The sequence below is a fragment of the Glycine soja genome, chromosome 13, assembly GCF_004193775.1.
Source record: "Glycine soja cultivar W05 chromosome 13, ASM419377v2, whole genome shotgun sequence".
Taxonomy (NCBI): Eukaryota; Viridiplantae; Streptophyta; class Magnoliopsida; order Fabales; family Fabaceae; genus Glycine; species Glycine soja.
In genome coordinates, this window is record NC_041014.1 from 29,378,800 (window position 1) to 29,399,554 (window position 20,755).

The 20,755-nt window shown below is 31.9% G+C and overlaps 3 protein-coding genes across 3 annotated transcripts; 2 read left to right on the forward strand and 1 right to left on the reverse strand.

Annotated features, from left to right (window-relative positions):
* The first annotated feature begins 1,416 nt into the window (after positions 1-1,416).
* LOC114380881 (protein SMAX1-LIKE 8-like) lies at positions 1,417-6,631 on the forward strand. The gene is made up of 4 exons (XM_028339994.1): positions 1,417-2,069; positions 2,194-2,997; positions 3,995-4,241; positions 4,605-6,631. Exons 1-4 carry the CDS (start codon positions 1,690-1,692, stop codon positions 6,423-6,425), a joined length of 3,252 nt encoding a protein of 1,083 aa, XP_028195795.1. The 5' UTR covers positions 1,417-1,689; the 3' UTR covers positions 6,426-6,631.
* Positions 6,632-14,704: 8,073 nt separating this feature from the next.
* On the forward strand, positions 14,705-15,186 carry LOC114381768 (loricrin-like). The gene is made up of 2 exons (XM_028340985.1): positions 14,705-15,027; positions 15,111-15,186. Exons 1-2 carry the CDS (start codon positions 14,705-14,707, stop codon positions 15,184-15,186), a joined length of 399 nt encoding a protein of 132 aa, XP_028196786.1.
* A 751-nt stretch (positions 15,187-15,937) lies between these two features.
* On the reverse strand, positions 15,938-19,637 carry LOC114381504 (probable 2-oxoglutarate-dependent dioxygenase At5g05600). Its single transcript, XM_028340778.1, has 3 exons — positions 18,939-19,637; positions 18,157-18,487; positions 15,938-16,536 (listed from the first exon to the last, which is right to left on the reverse strand). The coding sequence occupies exons 1-3, from the start codon at positions 19,442-19,444 to the stop codon at positions 16,288-16,290; spliced, it is 1,086 nt and encodes a 361-aa protein (XP_028196579.1). The 5' UTR covers positions 19,445-19,637; the 3' UTR covers positions 15,938-16,287.
* Between the last annotated feature and the right edge of the window lie 1,118 nt (positions 19,638-20,755).

Genomic DNA, 20,755 nt, shown 5'->3' on the forward strand with positions numbered 1-20,755 from the left:
TTTTTAAAGAAAATTATTTTTTAACATTTATTTTTTAACATTTGTTTTTGTCAAAATGCACTCACTATAAATAAAGCGATGTTTTAACATGATTTTTTAAAAATTTTAAATAAGATAAAGGATTAAAGTAATTTTTTAAACTGACTGTTTAGTAAATTTCACATATAATTTCAAATCTTTTTGGTATTGTATGCAAACAACTATATTTTTCTTGTGTCATTTCCACTCTTTTAGCCTATAATTAGTGGATTCCACATATAATTTCAAATCTTTTTTTTTCTCTTTTTACCTCAACTAAACACACCAAATTTTACCATTTTCTTTTACTTCCATTTTTTCCCCCTTTTCTTTCTTGCCTCTTTCATGCATACCAATAGAATGAAAGTCCAGTCCGAAAGTCCAAAAGAATGACCACTCATAAAATTTGTTTATTTTTATATTGGTTATTTTCGTACTTTTAACCATTTTTCTTTATTTATAATAGTTTTATCTCATCAAGAACCTCAATACAAAATAATATTATACTATTTAATATTATTCTATTACCTTATATTATGCAACTATGCTATTATAGTTAATATATAAAGATAATTTTTTCATATGAAAATATAATAGTAGTGGCATAATAATAATAATACAATATAATATTTGATGTAATAACGTTGAAAGGTTAAAATTAAAATGTAGATAAAAAGAAAATATTTATTTATATAAATGCAGATTATTCAATTTGGATACAAATTTATCGAAGAATTTTTTTTTTCCACATGCAATCCAACCTAACCTAACTGAACAGTTGATCACAGGCCATCATTGAGCACACAAATTGACTAATAAGAGATTATTCTAATTTAGTTAGAGATTTTAATTTATGCGTTTTTATTTTACATTTAAATTATAGATTTTTTAAAAGTTTATGGGGGAGTATTTTACTGGTTATCTTATATATGGCTCAATCTAGGATACTGGGGCCATAGAAAAAATAATAATCATTAATTTGTAAATTAAATTACAGTTTTAGAAAATGTATCCATGTTCAGCATCAGATAAATCGAATATAATTATTTTTAAAGTATAATATTTGTGAAGAAAAAAAAATGCTGTTTGTTAATTTAGAAGACAGATTGTTGTTTGTTAATCAACAACTAATTAACTATTTACTTTATTAAGTATGGTTAGAACAAAATATGTATTCAATCAACTTGAGACTAGTTTAAACTCTGTCACATTAACTAACTTGAAGAATATGAATATATGATTTATAAAACAAAAGCTAAAATTTACTAGTTAACTAGTTGAACTTTCTGTACCAAAAAATTAGTTATACATGAGTTAAGTAAATAAAATAATTAGTGAAGTAAAATTTAAGTAAGAGAAGTGTTAATAGTATTGATATAAGTCAGAAATTTTGATGCAAGCATTTATAGTAGAGGCAAGCAGCTGCAGAATTTGCAGTGTGTTAGTCCTTAATCCTTATTCCTACTTCCACTGTTATACTAATACATTTATTTATAGACATCCCGCGAGCAAAACGCAAAATTACGAGTCACTGAACAACACAAAAGTCCTTTTCCAAAATTCTTAATTCACCAATAATAAAAAAGGGAAATAAACCCAGCCGTTAATGTTTTTCCTCAATAAGGAAACTCCACCAACAAAATTCAAACGCGCCCCTCACTCTCACTCCCCATGCCGACGCCCGTGGCAGCCGCGCGCCAATGCCTAACTCCCGACGCCGCGCGCGCCCTCGACGAGGCCGTCTCCGTCGCCCGCCGCCGGGGCCACGCCCAAACCACGTCGCTCCACGCCGTCTCCGCCCTCCTCTCCCTCCCATCCTCACCCCTCCTCCGCGACGCCTGCTCCCGCGCCAGAAACTGCGCGTATTCCCCACGCCTCCAGTTCAAGGCCCTGGACCTCTGCCTCTCCGTCTCCCTCGACCGCGCCCCCTCCTCCCACAACCACTCCTCCGCCGACCACGACCCTCCCGTCTCAAACTCCCTCATGGCCGCCATAAAACGCTCTCAGGCCAACCAGCGGCGCCACCCTGACAACTTCCACTTCTCCCAAGGGTAAACACATTTAAAACTCAAGCTCAGCACCTACTAATAAGTTAAGTTGGTAAGAAGTTCATCTATCTTGCTAAAAATGATCTGCTATATAACTATTATTATACTTTCTTAAATTTTGATTTAGGTCTTACTCACCATTAGATCGGGGTTGCCAGAAGCAACAGCAACAGCAACAGCCGTTTTCTGTTTCCTCTGTCAAAGTAGAGCTTCAGCATTTGATCTTGTCAATCCTAGACGACCCGGTTGTCAGTCGCGTTTTCGCCGAAGCCGGTTTCCGGAGCTCCGATATCAAACTCGCCATCCTCCGCCCTCTCCGCCCCCGCGGCTCGCCGATTTTCCTCTGCAATTTATCCGAGTCGCCGCGCCGCTTCCCGTTCTTCTTCGGCTGTGGTGACGAGGACGGCGGCGGAGAGAATTTCCGGCGAATCGGGGAGGTTCTGGTGCGGAGCCGGGGGAAGAATCCGCTGCTTCTCGGCGCGTGCGCGAACGACGCTCTGCGTGGCTTTGCCGAGGCGGTGGAGAAACGGAGAGAAGGGGCTTTGCCGGTGGAGTTGCTGGGGCTGCGCGTGGTTTGCATTGCGGAGGAGGTGGCGGGTGGGGATGCGGAGGTGGTGGGGAGGCGCGTGAGGGAGATTGGGAATTTGGCGGAGCAGTGTGTGGGGCCCGGTGTTGTGGTGAGCTTCGGGGACTTGAAGGGTTTTGTGAGCGATGAAGAAGGTGAGGGTCTGAAGAGTGTGGTTGGAGAATTAGCGAAGTTGTTGCAGGTTCATTATGATAAGTTTTGGTTGATTGGTGCTGCGGCTACTTACGAGAGTTACTTGAAATTCGTGGGGAAGTTTCCTTCTATAGAGAAAGACTGGGATTTGCAGCTTCTGCCTATTACCTCTGTTAAGCCTCCTTCTGAATCCTATCACCGTCCCAGGTCCAGGTAAAGTAAAATAGGCCTTTTAAATATAATAATAATTCCATTTCTTGAACTTTGGTGTCGTTTATGTGCATATGTTTATTAGTACTTTTTTAATTTTTAATATATACTACCAAAGTTTCAAGCTTGAGGGGTATGCTAATGTTTCCGTGTTTTAAATTTTTTTATTTATTAATTTATTATTTTTTGTATTTTTCGTAGGATAAACCTCTGTTAATTTTTTTTTTGAATTAAGTGTTTTTAACATGTACGAACAAGTGGTTGATTTGAGGTGATGGATTCAGATCCCTTAAGCAAGTGGTCAGAGATTCAAATCCTGACTTGTATATGGAGAAGGTGACTCGCTTTTGAGTGCCTTCCGATCCCCTGAAAGAGATTAGTCTCAATGAACAACTGGGGATACTCCTTCTGATATGTGTAACAAAAAAGAAAAAACAAAGTGTTTTTAACATTGCTGGCATTCATTTTAAAGCACATAGTTGGGTTTGGGTTTTTGTGTACTAAAAGTTAGGGGTGTTATGTCATGGTGATGATTTTATTGTTATTTTTTGTATTTTTCGTAGAATAAGCCGCATTAATTTGAATCAAGTGTTTTTAACATGCACTAACAAGTGGTTGATTCGAATAGTGATGGATTCAGATCCCTTTAGTAAGTGGTAAGGGGTTTGAATATTGACTTGTGTATGAAAAAAACTTGGTTGGCAGCAGGTGACTCGCTTTTGACTGCCTTCAGATCCCCTGAAACCCTGAAAGAGATTAATCTCGGTGAACAATCAGGAATACTTCTTCCAATGACATGCGTAACATTAAAAAAAAAAGTGTTTTTAACGTTGCTGACATTTTAAAGCACATAGTTGGATTTGGGTTGTGTGTACTATAGGTAAGGGGTGTTATGGTGATGATTTTTTGTTATTTTGAATGACAAAGTGGACTCTGGATCTTTTACATAGTGATTAGTTTTGTGCATGTTTTGTCTAAACTGTAATTTTTTGTTTTACAGCTTAATGGATTCATTTGTACCGTTTGGTGGCTTTTTTTCGTCACAGTCTGATTTGAAAGCTCCACTGAATAGCTCGTTTTATTGTGTTCCCCACTGTCACCAGTGTGGGGAAAGGTGTGAACATGAAGTCCTTGCTGCTTCCAAGGAAAGGTTTTGTGCTTCTTCAGCTGCTGATCCGCATCAATCTAGCTTGCCTCCTTGGTTGCAGATTGCAGAATTTGGCTCAACAAAAGGGTTGAATGTTAAGGTGTGTAGCATTCAGATACAACAATCTAATTCTTTATAAATTTGTGCAATTTTTCAATTGAATGTGGCTATTTACCAACCCTAACAGGGAGAAAATTCAAACAAACTAGATTTAAGGTCAAGACATCCTTGCAGATCATTTGTGAATGTAACTTTAGTTCTGTTGATTGTATTGTAAATCATCTGGAGTTTATCTATACTTTATCAATTAAGTCCCCTCCTACAAGACATCGTTGCAGATCATTTGTTAATGTAACTTTAGTTCTGTTGATTGTATTGTAAATCATCTGCAGTTGTTTTATAATTTATCAATGAAGTCCTTCTTTTGTTTGTGTAAAAACCGCTTTTCTTTCATTCAGTGCAGACCAAAGATAATGGTGTTTTGCTCGATAGTAGTGAATCTGGGCCACTCCATAAGAACTTAGACAAGTTATCCCAGCATCTGCTCCATCGAGATGCAAATACTTTTCCGACTGTTGTGGGGTTTCATTGTGGTGCTGAAAAGAAGAAGGAAGACGTTGACAATTGCCGCAGCAAATCACCTAGTGAATACATCAATCTCAACTCCCATGTACCTGTTGGCATGCAAATGATGCCTACATCACAATCAAGTAGTCCTTTTCCTGCAGTTTTCAAGGCAAAGCAGGAGAAATATAATTCAAAACTTGCTGAGATGTTCCAGAAAGTGGAAGATCACGATTCAGGTGACCGAAGATCATGCAACATGTCCAATTCAAGTGTATGTGATGGCAGTCAAATGTCTCCCACATCTGTAACTTCTGTAACCACAGATCTTGGGTTAGGAATATGCTCTTCTCCTACCTGCAATAAATTGAAGAAACCTGCTGTTCAATATACAATGGAGCCTCCAAAGGAAATCCCAAGTCGATTTTCTCCAAACAATAATGTGGCTGATGGGAATATGTTGAAGCATCCATCACAGTCTTCATCCTGCTTAAGTTTTGACTATTGTGGACAAGTTGATGCAAAAAATCCCAAAATTCTTTTTGAAGCTCTTTCCAAGGAGGTATGCTGGCAAGATGAAGCTTTACGGGCTATCGTCAAAACAATTGTTTGCAGCCCTACAAAGAGGGTTAAACACCGTGGACCAAATCAGCCTGGGGACATCTGGATGAATTTTGTTGGACATGATAGACTTGGTAAAAAGAAAATTGCTGTTTCTCTAGCTGAGCTATTATACGGTAGCCGGGAGAGCTTTATTTTTGTGGATCTAAGTTCTGAAGAAATGAAAGGATGCAATGTGAAATTCAGAGGGAAGACTACCCTTGATTTTATTGTAGGGGAGTGTTGCAAGAAACCCTTGTCCGTGGTTTTCCTTGAAAATGTAGACAAGGCAGATATTCTAGCTCAAAATAGTTTGTGTCAAGCCATCAAGACAGGAAAAATTACAGACTCGCATGGACGAGAAGTTAGTGTAAACAATACAATGTTTGTTTTTTCTTTCTCAGATAACCAAAACAGTTCGATGCCAAGAGGGGAACCTTCTAACTATTCTGAGGAGAGAATACTGAGGGCAAAAGGGGGAGGTATCAAGATAAAAGTTGAACATGTGATTGGAGACATCAGAAGCCAAAGCATCAGTCTAACAAACAATTCAATAGATGCCATTCCTAATCTAAATTTCCTAAGCAAACGAAAGTTGATTGGTGACAATGAATTTCATGATCCGCATTTACTCTCTGATACAGCTAAAAGGGCACATACAACATCAAATTGGCTGTTAGATTTGAATCTCCCAGCAGAAGAGAATGAACAGAAACAAACAAATGATGGAAACTCTGATCATGTTGTCTTGACTGAGAATCAAAAGCTTTGGTTGCAAGATTTGTGTGATCTGGTTGATGAAACAGTTGTTTTTAAACCTTATGATTTTGATGCTCTTGCAGATAGAGTGTTGAAAGTGATCAGAAGTAACTTCAACAAAATTCTCGGATCCAAGTGTGCATTGCAGATCCAGACAGAAGTCATGGACCAATTTCTTGCAGCTCAATATGTCTCAGACCGGGATACGGAGGTGGAGAACTGGGTGGAGGAAGTTCTATGTGAAGGATTTACAGAAATACAGAGAAGGTACAACCTCACTGCTAGTTCTATTGTAAAACTTGCTACGTGTCCTGAGCAAGCTGCTGGTGTACACCTTCCCTCAAGGATAATTTTAGATTGAATTCAAACCAGCAAATGTTCTATTTTCTGTATGGATGTATAATTTAGCTGTAGCATATAGTGAAACTAATTTAGCCTTCAATCCTATTATTTTGTTGGGTTTGTTTGTCTAGGTTTTAACTGTGTATAATATGTAATCTGCAGCTAGTGCTTTGTGTGATTATCCCGTGCAAGTTTAAATCAAATGCCTTCTTTGTTTCTTTTTTCTAAGTTGTTACTTGATGTAATTGATTAATACATAAACTGATGAATCCGTAAAGACCCAAAAATAAGAGAATTTAGAACTTGTAGAGTGAAAATCATGACATTTCTCATTGGTTTACTCCATGGCTTAGGATTCAACCCCCCTCCCCCTAATACAAATCCACCTTAATATAGTTTTGCAAGGAAAAAAATTGATCTTGGAGATTTTCAAACCCTTGATGGATATGGCCTCACTCTTATTAAGCTAAACTTAATATCTCTTAAGGTTATTTATTAAATAAAGTAGATCATAGTTATTTTAAAAATATATATTATTATTTTAAAAAAATCTATATCTAAGAAGTTGACATATTAAATATAAATAATATATTATTATTGATGTATGTTTTTATTATTATTATTTTAATTTCTTGAAATTCTATATTTATTCCTTTAAAGATGTATGTTGTTAGTTTTTTTTATTTGTAGGTGTCGAAGATAATATCAAGTGATTTATAATAATTCATGTATCATATTCAACTAATTAAGTTAGACTTTCTTAACTCATGTTATTAGTTTACATAAATACTTGATTTTTTTTTTTTACCTTATTTAAAAGTAAACTTTTCAAGTTATTTACAAAATAAACTTTTAAATAAGATTTTAAATTAGACCGGATTAGTTTCTTTTTTTAAAAAAAAAAAAAAAACTAGACCAACTTTTCCTGTGGAAAAAGATAACATGTGCTTACATGGCCATATGGGCAACCCCAATGAGTGGTGGGAGGTTGCTCTACCAGCGGTTCCCCTGGAACTTCCCGAAACAGGGGATCTAATTCACACAGATTTCGTTGACACAGCATTGTCAACTAAGTATATGTTTGGATGTCAGTTTAGAGAATTCAAAAATAGTTTTCTTCTCAAAACAAGAAATTCATTAAGAGAATTTAATTCAGTTGGTTGAACAATGTGTGTGAATTGTTATAAATTTTCATTACTTGACCTGATTTCAATTTCTTATGATTAAAAAAATAACAACAAATTCTTCCATCTTCATTTTATGTTCTAGAATTCAAGAATGTACATTGAAATTCTTAAAAGTATGTTCACAAATTTTATCCAGACATAACCTTAAGATTTATTATCATTATTTCTAGTATACATGACTCGAAGTAAAACATTCCCGTGTGTGTATATATATCCAAATCTTCCACAATCCCAAATCCCATTATGAAGACTAAAAATAAAATTGTCCTATACTAACATTTTTCATACTTCTGTTGTTTGTATCATTTTCCCTGGTTCTTTCTCAACCTTTTCTCTTAGGTAATAAAGTTTTAGTTCAGTTCATTAGATTGAACTGTGTCAACGTAAAGATTATAGGAACATGCCAACCTCGATTTTCACTCATACTAACCATTCAACATAGGAAAAGTCTAGCATATTGTTTTACATGTAACTTAGTTCCTTCACAATCGTGTCTCTTCTTAATTGTGAACTACCAGACTCAATTTTACTAACACCCAATGATCATGTTTGACAACAAGAACCCTGATAAATTTGTTAAATCTCGATTGAATGTATAGGAATTATAATTGATTCTCCAGAATCTCCAAACCTAATTTATCTTATAATTCCATTAATTAATTGCAATAGGTACATTGGTCATATAATCGACTAACAATACATTAAGAACAAGCAATTGTTACTGTCAAAAAAAAAAAAAAGAACAAGCAATTGTTGACACATGCACAAAGCAGTTAGATAAACAAAATAAAAAAAATATGAAACTATATTAATATTAATAATAGGAAACAAATGTAACAGTTGGAATGAAATGGTTTGTAGCTGAAAAATATGTGGTGATAATGATCGGAACCCATAACCATAAATAAAACATGATTGCTGGTTTTTAAAAGAAAAGAAGAAAATAAATGGAAGCACGACAGCTTCCTTTCTCATTTGTTCGGTAGTATTGAAAGAAAAAGATGCACGTTAATTTAGCACAAGCAATAGGGATTGGAATGGAAACTGTCATTGTTACAAGTTTATTTATTGAAAGAAAAAGATGCACGTTAATTTAGCAAAAGTTTTTTATATTATAGATTGTCATTATTACAAGTTTATTTATTTTTATAATAATTATCATAAAATTGAATCACAATAATTTTGATTGATTCACCATATAAAAAAATTGTATTGATAATGTATAGAAATTAATTCCTTTATTAAAAGATATATGTAAAAATAGAGTTTGACCTTAAAAAAAATCTCCCTAAAGGGAAAAAAAATAATCTAAATTATGTTGGATTGGTTCTGGAAATTTCTCTAAATTATGTACTGACATTTTGCTACTATGACACTATCATGAAAATTAGTCAATAATTAACAACAAATAAATAAATAAAAAAATAAACATCAAGTCAAATTGATGCTAACAGTTATACTAAAAAACGAACCAACCATTTAACATCTGATTGTTAAATTTGTTTTTTGTACATAAACATAATGAAATAAACAAATTGACTGATAGATAAAGCATCCTGAACCAGGATTTCCGCAGCCTCTATAGGAGACTCGTGCCACTCATGAAAAGTAAAACTGAAACAGAGACACCAGCTAGCTAGGGCAATATGCATGAGATTATTAAAATCTAATTTAATTAGGCTAATAAATAAGTTTTTTTTCTCTGACAATAAACAGTTAACTGCACACAATATGCATGAGATTTAATTATAATTCTTCTTTTGGAATTTTGTATGGACAATATTCTAAATAAAGACATCTAACCACTTTCATTATTTAATTTTATTTTTAATGAATCATTAGGTCAGAAATATATATAACTACTTTTAAGCCCATTGTATTGTAAAAGTTTCTTGTTTTCAACAATGGTCCCTTTAATATTTAGTTCCCCGTAGATGAGCAATTATTTAACATTAAGATATATACCATCAAAAGTCCTATGCTAGCAACGTATGTATCCAATAGTATAATCATTAATTTTAATTTAGCCCAATTCAGACTTGAATATGGTCATGGACAATTGGGCCAGCTACATTAGAGCAACTGAGACAAATGATTATTTTTATTTTATTTTGATAGTGGTGAATGATTTGATTTTGTGTTTAAAATTGGTTTAGAATATGATGTTTATCCGTAAGCTGTTGGATTTGGGACATGGGCACGGTGCACCTATACCTATTGTCTTAACGAATATTGTATGCTTGACATATAGAATTACATATTTAAATGGTCATTGACATTGTGTGTGCATTGGTTCAGTGTTCAACTCTACGGAGTATCCTTCCACATTATTTGAGACAATAAGTGATTAACAGATACCACAAAAAACCAGAATGAGAAAACTTACAATAACATGTAATTTAAAAGGGTGAGCAAGTTATACTATTTTTTTTTTTTTTTTGAAAAAAGTTATACTCACTTTTCATGCACTTTAGGCACAGGTAGTTTGGATAGTATATGCAAGGTTATAAGTTATAACCTCAATGTAATTATTTTACATGCAAAAAAAAAGTATATAAAAGTTTTCATCAGCTCATTATATAGTGTGTTATACTGAGAAATTAGTTCATTTCATATTCTTACAAATACGATCAACGTTAATAGTATCAAGTCTCAGAATAAAATGCGTTATACTTAGAGAATTTAGTCCATTTCATAAATCATCAGCTGGTTATAAAGTGTGTATTCTATCTGTCTCTGAATAAGTGTTATATTTTTTAAAAAAAAGTCCAAAATGATTATTTTGTTAGTTTTTTTATGAAATATTAATTGTTTTTTTCCACTAATATCCTTGATAAATATCACTTCAACTTTTTGATGTAATATTAATTAAAATATTTGTAAAACTATTATTCACTTTTACATATTTATTAACTTTTTTTAATATGTGTAGAACAATCTAAGACTACACTTATTTTAAAACAAAAGAAATATTACATAACTCAAAATACTAATTTTGTTATAAAGTTTCCATACAATTAATAATTAATTTAATTTTTAAATAAAAAATGTCTTACTTCATCCTAAACTTATTTTCATCATGTTAATAGTATGAAATATCTATTAATTTTACTAATGAATATCTCACACAAATGTGATACAAAAATAAAATTATGATGAAATAATCTTATTTAAAGACTCGTCATAATTTTTTTAATAAAATAAATTATGTTTGAGAAAATAGGTTATATACTAACAATATAAAACAAATTTACACTATCATCTAATCATAAATTACTATGTATAAATAATAAATTTATTAAATTTTATAATAATTATTTTAAAAGTCATACATAAAAATAAAAATTATTATATTGATAATACATGACCATTCATCACCGGTGGCACAAACTCGAAAGAAAATTGAAGAAAAACTATATATATATATATATATATATAAAAGTTTGATTAGTATTAACAAGTTTGAAAATTCTGACAGCTTGTAATTTTTCAGACAAATTAATATTATAAAGTTATTTAAAAAATAAAATTTCAAATAAAAAATATGAATTTATTAGTGTGACATTAAGAAAATTACCAAAAGGAACCCAAACCCCATATGGCGTTCTACTACGTTATCTTAAAGAGAATGATATTTTATATATGTATAAAAAAAAAGACAATGAAAGGTTAATATTAACCACTGCTTCCACCATTAGTAGGGAATATGATGCTAGTAGTCGATCGGAGTTCGACAAATTCAACTTTCACACATAGAAAACTGCACTGTCATGTATGAGACATTTATCAAAATAAAGCATTATACATTAGTTTATGCAGCGCTAATAATTATTTTAGGACGACTAAGTGTACTTTTATTTTAATGAAAACTTGACCATACTAACTTTGGACGCTATCGGTGTTTTAGAATATTAAACTCAGGAACCGTTTGTCTTAATAATTGTTGGTTTATCTAGGGATCACACATAAAACAATATTAAGTCAAACTACATTGCATGATAATGATTGTTGGTTTATCTCTTATTATTATTAAGATAGAATATCGTATGTTTAAATAAATAAATAACTGCGACTCTTCAAATCATGCGGATAATTCTTCTATGAGGGCTTCTGCATGCTTTGAAGGGATAGTTTATAATTTTAATTTTCAGGTTATATTGAAGATAGTTTATTTAGAGTTTTTTTAAAAGATAAATTTCTTCGTAAATATTAATAAAAAAAAACTTAAAATAAACTTCTTCTATGAATTAAAATTAACTTATACAAAAATTAATTTATAAAAATATCACGTTAAATTCTCCAAAAAATAATTTTAAAATATACCTAAATTAATTAAGTTTCTTTTTATGATATAAGATGTGATGATACAAAATCCGACACACATTCATTAAAAGCAAGAGATGTGATGTTTTTTGAAAATGAAAGTTGAACATACGCTAAGATAGAAAATCCAAAAAGTCTAAGTTTTCTTTGTAAAAAGATGAGACTGATTTTGATGGACACAAGGTTTTGCAATCAATCAGCCAGGGGCAAAAACGAAATATCCATTTGCAAAGGAAAAGAAAATTATATAATCACATAAGCAAATGACAGGAACATCATTAGACATTAGATTAGGAAAAAAAACAGCCAACAAAAAGTTAAAACGAAAAGATCGTACTGATAGATTTTTTTAGAGATTTCAAGGGGTTGGGAGAATTACAAATAGTTTCTATTTAAAAAACCACTGGCTAGGATTTCCATTCGAAACACTATTGCCGATTAACCAAATAATAGTTTCTAAATATGTTTGGTTGGAAGAAAAAAAATAAGTACAAAATATGATAACTATAAATGAAAAAGGTGAATAGAAATATATAAGTATAAATAGAATACAAACAAAGTTATTTTTGTTTAGGAGAACTAGAAGGAAAAAAAAATGACCTAGATAAATAGGTGAATATAAATATGTGATAAATAGATAGGGAAAAATCAATGAGCCTCACAATTTTTTGTTTCAATCCCTCTTATTTTATCTTTATCAAACATACTCACCTTTTTATTTGTCACTTATTTCTTTCCTCTCCATCTATTTCTCTTTCATTAAACAAAGGATAAGAGTAGGGATATTGGAAATAATTTTTTTTTGTTAATGATAATGGAATAGTTTGAGTTAAACGAGACTTAAATTAAATAAGTTTAGTTTATTTTAAAAAAATTAAGACCTAAATCTTACTTATTACTTATCATAGGTTTTTTTTCCTAAGCCTGACATTTTTTAATGTCTAATTTAACATATTAATTTACCTAAAGACTTATTTCATATTAAATTTTTAAATAAGTATGACGCGTCCTTAAATTTCTTCTCGTTGCATATATATCATATTTTATTATTGTTTAAGGAAAACGAATGTGTCCAGACAAACATTCAAACAGTAAAGAAAAGAAACAAGATTACAAGTCACATGTAAAGACAATTAGTTGTAAATTAAAAAACCAAACGAAAGTCACATGTGATTCTGCTTCTAAAATAATGATATTATGCTGCTTTAATAAATTTACAATGATATTATTTTAGGAATTGCAAATGAAAGCAGCATATTATTTTAGGAATATTATACTTCAGGTTGTAAGGGTAGGTTACAGATGTATTTAGATGAACTTAGAAAGAAAAAAGACATGTTATGGTATTATTTTAGAATTTTATTTATAACGGAATTTGATTTAAATAAATATACAGTGAAAAAAAGCGTGCCATCTAATTATTGATTATGTTTATTGGCTTTTGAAATAACTAGCTATTTAAAAGTCATATTTAGATTGATAATTAATTTATAGCATTTTTTTAATCTACAGTACGTAAAAATTAAACCTTTGTTCATTTACTTTTAAAACCATTTTTTGATATTTATAATTTTTAAAAACTAATTTAATTATCATAATTTTTTATTCAATTTTATTTTTATTTTAATTGCAATCTGAAGTTATTCTTTTCTAAATTACTAGGATTAAAAAATTGTAATATAATACTTATAGTGTGTTTAGAAAAACTAGCTCATACGCAAGCTAAAAAGTTATAAATTAGTTTATTGGATTGAAAGTGTTTAGTGAAATTAATTGATAAACTAACTTGTAAATGTAAAATAACAAAAATATATTTTAATTATATAAATAATATATATATATATATATATATATATATATATATTACTTCTAATATTTAAACTTATTTTTAATAACATAATTAAAAAATTAGGACAATAATATTAAATTTTTATATTATAAAAAAATGATAAAGATTTGATGATTTTATATTATAAAGGATTTTTGTTGTTTTGTTTTTTTTATTTCTTGTGATATTTTTATCCTTTTTTAAAAAAAATAGAATTAAATAAATAAACTTATTTTTCATTAAATTAATTTTTAATTATATTATTCTTAAACATAATGATCGGTTTTGTTAAGGGGTGAGACGATAATGACAATTGATGAGCCAACACAAATGCTATTGAGAATGTACGTTATCACTTATCACTAAGTGAATATGAGAACAAAAACAAAAGAGGTGGTGACGACAATGACGATGGTGGTGACATCATCAGCAACAATGATGTTAGACATGACAAGAAAATTTGTATCCGTGGGTATTCGTTTCAACTTTGATGAGTAATACTCGAGTTGATCAGGTATGGGTATGGGTTCGGGTTTTCCTCGATAACTAAAAGTCGGGTACGGGTACGGGTACAAGTATGGGATTACTACATTCTCCCCGACCCTGAACCCGGACCCGCCCCGCTACTTAAAATTTTTAGAATTTTTGTATAATTTAATCAAAAGGCCTAAAGTTTTTATTACTAGTTAATTTTATTTTAGAATTTTTACATAATTTAATATTTTTTTCTTAACGATTCTTGTAGACACATGTGCTATAATAAATTTATTGATATATAAGTAGTTAAAAATAAATGTTTAACAATCAATTTTGTTTTTTTAAAATTAAATTTTTAATATTTCTTAAAAAAATTATTTTTCTAATTTGAATCGGATACAGGACGAAGTCGAGGATACCCGATACCCAACAGATACGGGGATGTGATAATAAATTTTAACCAGTCGGGTATCAGATACGGATATGGGGACATGTTGGAGAGTTGGGATTGGGGATTGGGGAGACAATACTCATCCCCGTCCCGCCCCATTGCCATGTCTGGATGATGTTAGAGATACCGGTGGTGGTCTCGATGGTAATGACAGTGGCAGTGGTGGTTGTGATGGAGGTGACATTGGTGGTGGCGGCAATGCAAATGGTGATGGCAGTGGCGATGTGATGGTGGTAACAACATTGATGGTGACAACCAATAATGATGACATTAGTGGTGATGATAACAATGGTGGTGGCGACGATGATAGAGATAGTACTAGTGGTGGTTGTAGCAATGTCAATGGTGTTGGGTGGTGAATTGTGGTGGTTGTAGTGGCGGTGACAGAGGTGCTATTATTGGTAGTGGTAGTGGTGGTAACAATAATGATGACAATAGCATTGGTGGTGGTGGTAACAATGTCATTGGTGATAGTGACATTGATGGTGATGAAAGTGGTGGTGGTGATATGTAGCGGTGCTTGGAGTCATGGTAGTAGCAGTTAATTATGACGGTGAAAACAATAATGATGGTGGTAGTGACAATGATATAGGTGATATTGGTGGTCGTGATGATGGTAAGTGTGGTGGCAGCAAAAAGTGTCATTTGTCAAATGTGAAAACTGTGTGTTTTTTAAATTAAAAGCCAAACTCATAAAACTTTTTTTTAAAATTTTAAAAGTGGGTGTAAAAATATTTTGAAAATAATTTAAAAATCATTTCATTTTCATTTTTGTTAAACACGTTTTATTTTGAAATTACATTTGTAATACAAAAACTAAAAATTCACAACTACCCCAAATGGTCTCTTAATGAGGATAAAAAAAAAGTTGTTAGCTTATAAATTATAAGTTGATGGAAGAAATTTATGAAATTAAACTGTGTCCTATAAAAAAAAAGTTTGTGTCAATAAGCTTATTTTTAACTTATAAGAGAATGATACATCAAATATATTCGTAGTTTTTTTTAAATGAACTACTATTTCCAAAGGAATATTTTTTTATGATTATCAATAAACAATTGGCAAAGATAAGGACAGGAAGATGTAGTATACCATGAATTTGAATTATGCCTTTATCAAGCAGACAGCAGTGTCTATATTTAATAATTTAGATATGATGATATCCACTCTCTTAACATTATGCCGTGCTTAATTATCACCACAATCATCGATTGGGAAGTGGGGACAAAACCTAGCTTTATTTACACACCTAGGAAGAATCTGGATGGTCCATCAAAATTTAGCCATTACAGAGCAAAGTAGAAAACAGTTTTTCTAAACATCACATCTAAGTATCCAATCACCATTACATATCCTTACTCTGTGGCTCAATGCGCAAACAAATCCCGATTTAGTTACAGGATTTACAATTAATTATACATCAATAAGGTATAGCGTGCTTGTAAACTCTTGAGAAGTAAGAAAATACAATTCAGACATAAAAATCATATATAACTATTAATTTCTTAAAATTACATCCAAACATGTTGTATAAATGTGAAACCAATCACGATAATAGTGACTTACTATTTGATGGACATAAAATGTAAGCAATAAAAGCCTATGAGAGAATGGATCATCTGGGAGACTTTAAAGATTCAATTTGAGATTTGCCTCGAGGTCCTCTCATTCTAATGAAGAGTCTGTATTCATCGAAGGTCATTGCTGGGTAGAGTGAGGGCCTTTTCGGTGTTACAAGCTCTTTTATTGGTTCTATGGGTATGTCACTTTTGGGGTTGTAGAAAAATGCAAGAGAGACTCTCTCTTTATCTGAATTTACTATCACTCTGTGCTCCACACTCTTGTAAATTGCATTGCTTAGAACCTAATCAAGCACACACAAAAAAAAAGCGAATTAGTTAACTAATGCAGTTTTTTTGACTTGATAATCAAGCAGCTAAATATATGCAAATAAATCTTGAATTGCACAGAGAAGTAAAATTGTCTAGCAATATGCGCCCTTTACATGATTATGTGGATATGAAATTCTTATAAGCATATAATGCTAAATATCTGACATTTCGGATTTGAGAATCATTTCAGACTGTTGATTTGTGTGGTGACTTTTTTTTTTAATTATTATTATTATTATTTAGGTGAGGAAGTGAGACGGAATGCATTATCCTTGTGCGTTTCATATATTCTTAGAAATTAAAATATTCCACCGTTTTTGTCAGAGAACATATATATTGGCCTATTGGGTCTTGAACAGTCAAATATACAAATAAACGCTAGTGAATAGTGATATTGCACATGATTGGTAGCGGTTATTCTACGTTCATATGGTGAGGTTATAATTGGTCACTTTATTAGTTACAGTGGAATTTTCACGGTTCAGAAAGGATAAATAAAAGCACAGCAATACAAAAGTATAACTGAGCTTATGCCTAGCTAGTATAAGATGATTTATTTAATAATATATATTATGTAAAAAATAACTAATATTTTTAAATCCTTAATTTTGTACTTACTTTGAACTTTTTATTTTTTAATTATTTTATATATCTTGTTTCTTTTCTTTTTCTCTACCTCTAACTATTCAATATACATACTCTATAGCTTTAGCTCGATGGGCTATATTGATATATTCTTTGAGAGTGTGAAGGAATCTTTTTCACATCAAACCTAGGAGTAGGACTCTATCCTTGAACCTTTTTGGTCAAATGTTTATCCACTTTTTTTAAGTGGGCATAATTTTCAGAAAGAATACATTTTATATGACAGATGTCCTAAACTTGAAATAAAAATAATCAACTATTTACCCATTTTATTTTAGGGTAAATTATTGTTAGGAATTTGATTCATACAAAATAATTAAATAAGTAAAGTAATAAAATAAAAATTTGATTCGAATACAATTAATAAAAGCACCATCTAATCATAAACTAAGTTTATAATATTTATTTTAAAAGAAATATATAAAATAATTGTTAACTGATTAATACTGTAAAATCTTTACCTTGAGTGTGAAAATAAAATAAAAATAAGTATATTTGTCTTTAGTTATAATTAAAATAATTGATAGTCTTAACTAATTTTAAATAAGGAATACTAACGACATAGTTTTTGAACATACCACTATCTTATTTGTTAAAATTTATTAAAAAAACTATAGAATTTTGTGAATTTTACATATTTTATAGTAAATATTTTAATTTTTTTTAAATGAATTTCAACTGATAAAAAGAGTGAATTGTTCACACTTTTCACTTTAAATTTCGTCAATCTCACGTGAGTGTTTGCGAATTTAAAAATGAGAAGAAAAAACATATGTAGGAAAATATCTTAATTGCATGTTCAAAAAAACTGTAAAGGACACGTTTCGACTCTTCAAACGTTTGAGGAGATACTAAACTAGCAATTCAACTTCACACGGGTCCCACCACGTGTACAATTTTGTGCATAGGGATAATAGTACGGCATGTATGAGAGGAAGATTATTCACCTGGATTTGGTCTCCGATATTGACAATGAAAGCATGTTTTGCAGGCTTCACAGTAACCCAATCATCACATTTTCGAACTTGAAGACCAGGAACTTGATCATCTGGAAGCAACATAGTCATTCCTCCAGGGTCTGAGTGTGATGACAAACCCAACGTCAACTCTGGCCGTGGACATTTAGGGTAAAAATTCACTCTTAGACATGCCCCTATGTCTTCCCCTCCAAAATCATTTTGAAGGATTTTTTCATCTAATCCAAGGTTTATTGAGAAAGCCTTCATCAACCTCCCACATAGCCTCACTAACTCTCTCCCATACCCATCAAGCACTTCCCTGCATATAAAGCAATATATTATTAATTACTTACATTGTTGTGTTTTAAGATCTTTAATGTTTGTGGTGCCAATTGCACTTAGTTATAATTTCTTACATTATTGTGAAATCATAACCAAAATTCATTAAAAAAATATTACTAATTACTTGCTATATATAAAACACACTACATACCTTTGTTTGTTTTTTTAGGACGATCGATACAGTTCTTTAAATATTGTTAATATTATTTTTCAATCAAAATTAAAGTTTTATCACACTGACCAACACTAATCCTTTAATTTGTACATGTATTACCTGGACTACTACTAAGATGAAATTCTAATTCTAATTATCTTAGTAATTCACTAATCTTTTAATTCATATATACGTACGTGAAGGTGAATCATTGAGATAAAAATCCTATTCTAATTGAAAAAGAACCAACAACGTAACATGAATAATTAATTACCTGCAAGAGGGAGGCGAGGCGGGCCATTTGTTATAGTCCTTGAGTGAAAAGGGAAGATAGTGAAGAAAGTAGTAATCACTCCAATCAAGAATAGCACCTTTCTCAATTCCAAGTCTGCTTCCGTAGCCTTCATAGGTTTTTGGCGAGTTTGCATATTGCTGCTTCACCTCCATGGGCATGTGAAAGAATTCACGCCAAGTTTCCCTGACCTTGTCCATCAAATCAGGGTTGACACCATGATTAGTGACTTGGAAGAAGCCCCATTCTTTGCAAGCATCTGAGATTTGCTTAAGAATTGAGGCTGAGACATGTTGGTCAGCACCAAATAGTCCCCCAAGGTCGATGATTGGAATATTGGCATCATCAAAATTACAACTTTTTATGGATGGTCTATCAGTAGAAGGCTTGATGTACCTTTCAGGGATTGAATCTTCGCAGTTTTCGGATAAGGACTGAACCCGGACAATGGGCTCAGGCCAATCTGGTTGTGGTTGGTTTTTTAACATTGCTATTTGCTAGCTAGCTAGCTAGATGATATTGTTATGTCTAAGGGTAAGATAGTAGATACGCTTCAATTCGTTTATATATACTAACGGAAACACAATCGCTCTCTCATATCAAATTCTTAGGTTTTGATTTAAAGGGTTGGGTATATGTGCGAAAGAGGCCGAGTTGGATTTTATTATGAGCCAAAGAAAGAAGAGGAAAAGTGTGGGGATGAGATATATGGTGGAAGTTAAACGGAGGAAAGGGAGGTGGGACCGTGCTGGCATGAAAAGTGAAATGGACGTTATATAAAACGTGGAGCTTATGCATTTTAATATTGTGTGAATGCTGTGCAAGTTAATTCCAAGACACGAGACAATTTGTTGGGGTTTATATTTTGATGTGGGGGACGAAGGGATTTAGATTCTTGCTGTTCACGCAATCGTCGAGAATGTGGACCATCATACTTTGGTATTTCAAAAGTATCTTTAAGTTGAATTTATCAAAATAATTTGTGAATTGTAAGATCTTCATCATCAGATGATTCTTATTGTTCAACTGCATGAAATCCAGATCTGAGGCGGAGTGGGTTGTGTTATTGCTGTTTTTTTTTATGACGTTGACAATAGAAAGAAGGAAAATGTTAAGCAAACCACTCAAAAGTGGGTGATCCCATCAAACACCCATGACATGGATTTAAAAAATATTTTATTATTAAACAATTTTAATAAAATAAAAAGTAAAAATCAGATGAAAATTTTCAAATCAAATAAAAAAAGAATGAAAACAAGGAAAAGAAAAAATAAGACTCAAATACTCTGGCTCTTGCTCAGAACCACTGCTTCTCCTTCACACCCTTGTCAAGGTGATTTTGTTATTTTCATCGGAGGTGGTTGATCTGTAGTCATAGATGTCGTGTATTCGTCACTGCATTAGTAAAACCCAAAATTCATATTGTAATCACTTCCGCTTTGAACATTGGAGGGACAACTTCCTCATGCACCCCCATGAAGGTTGTTTAACGTGAGTCAGACGGTGGAGGTTGTTGGTGTGAAGTTGTCATTGTCGCTGCACTCGCATCCCTATGACTGCATTGGTGAAACCAAACCATTTTCCCTTAAAAATATGAGAATTTTACTTAGTCTCAATAGAACATGTTTATTCCATAGATTCACAATTTCGTAGTTTTCTTCATAATTTGGGGATTTGAATGTTGGTTAATTTTGAAAATCGAGATAATCCTGGATAAATCTGAAGTCGTGTATAAACACTTTCAGATTGAATCAAATTTCGGGGTTCAACCAAAATTGTTCAATCGGATAAAATCAGAA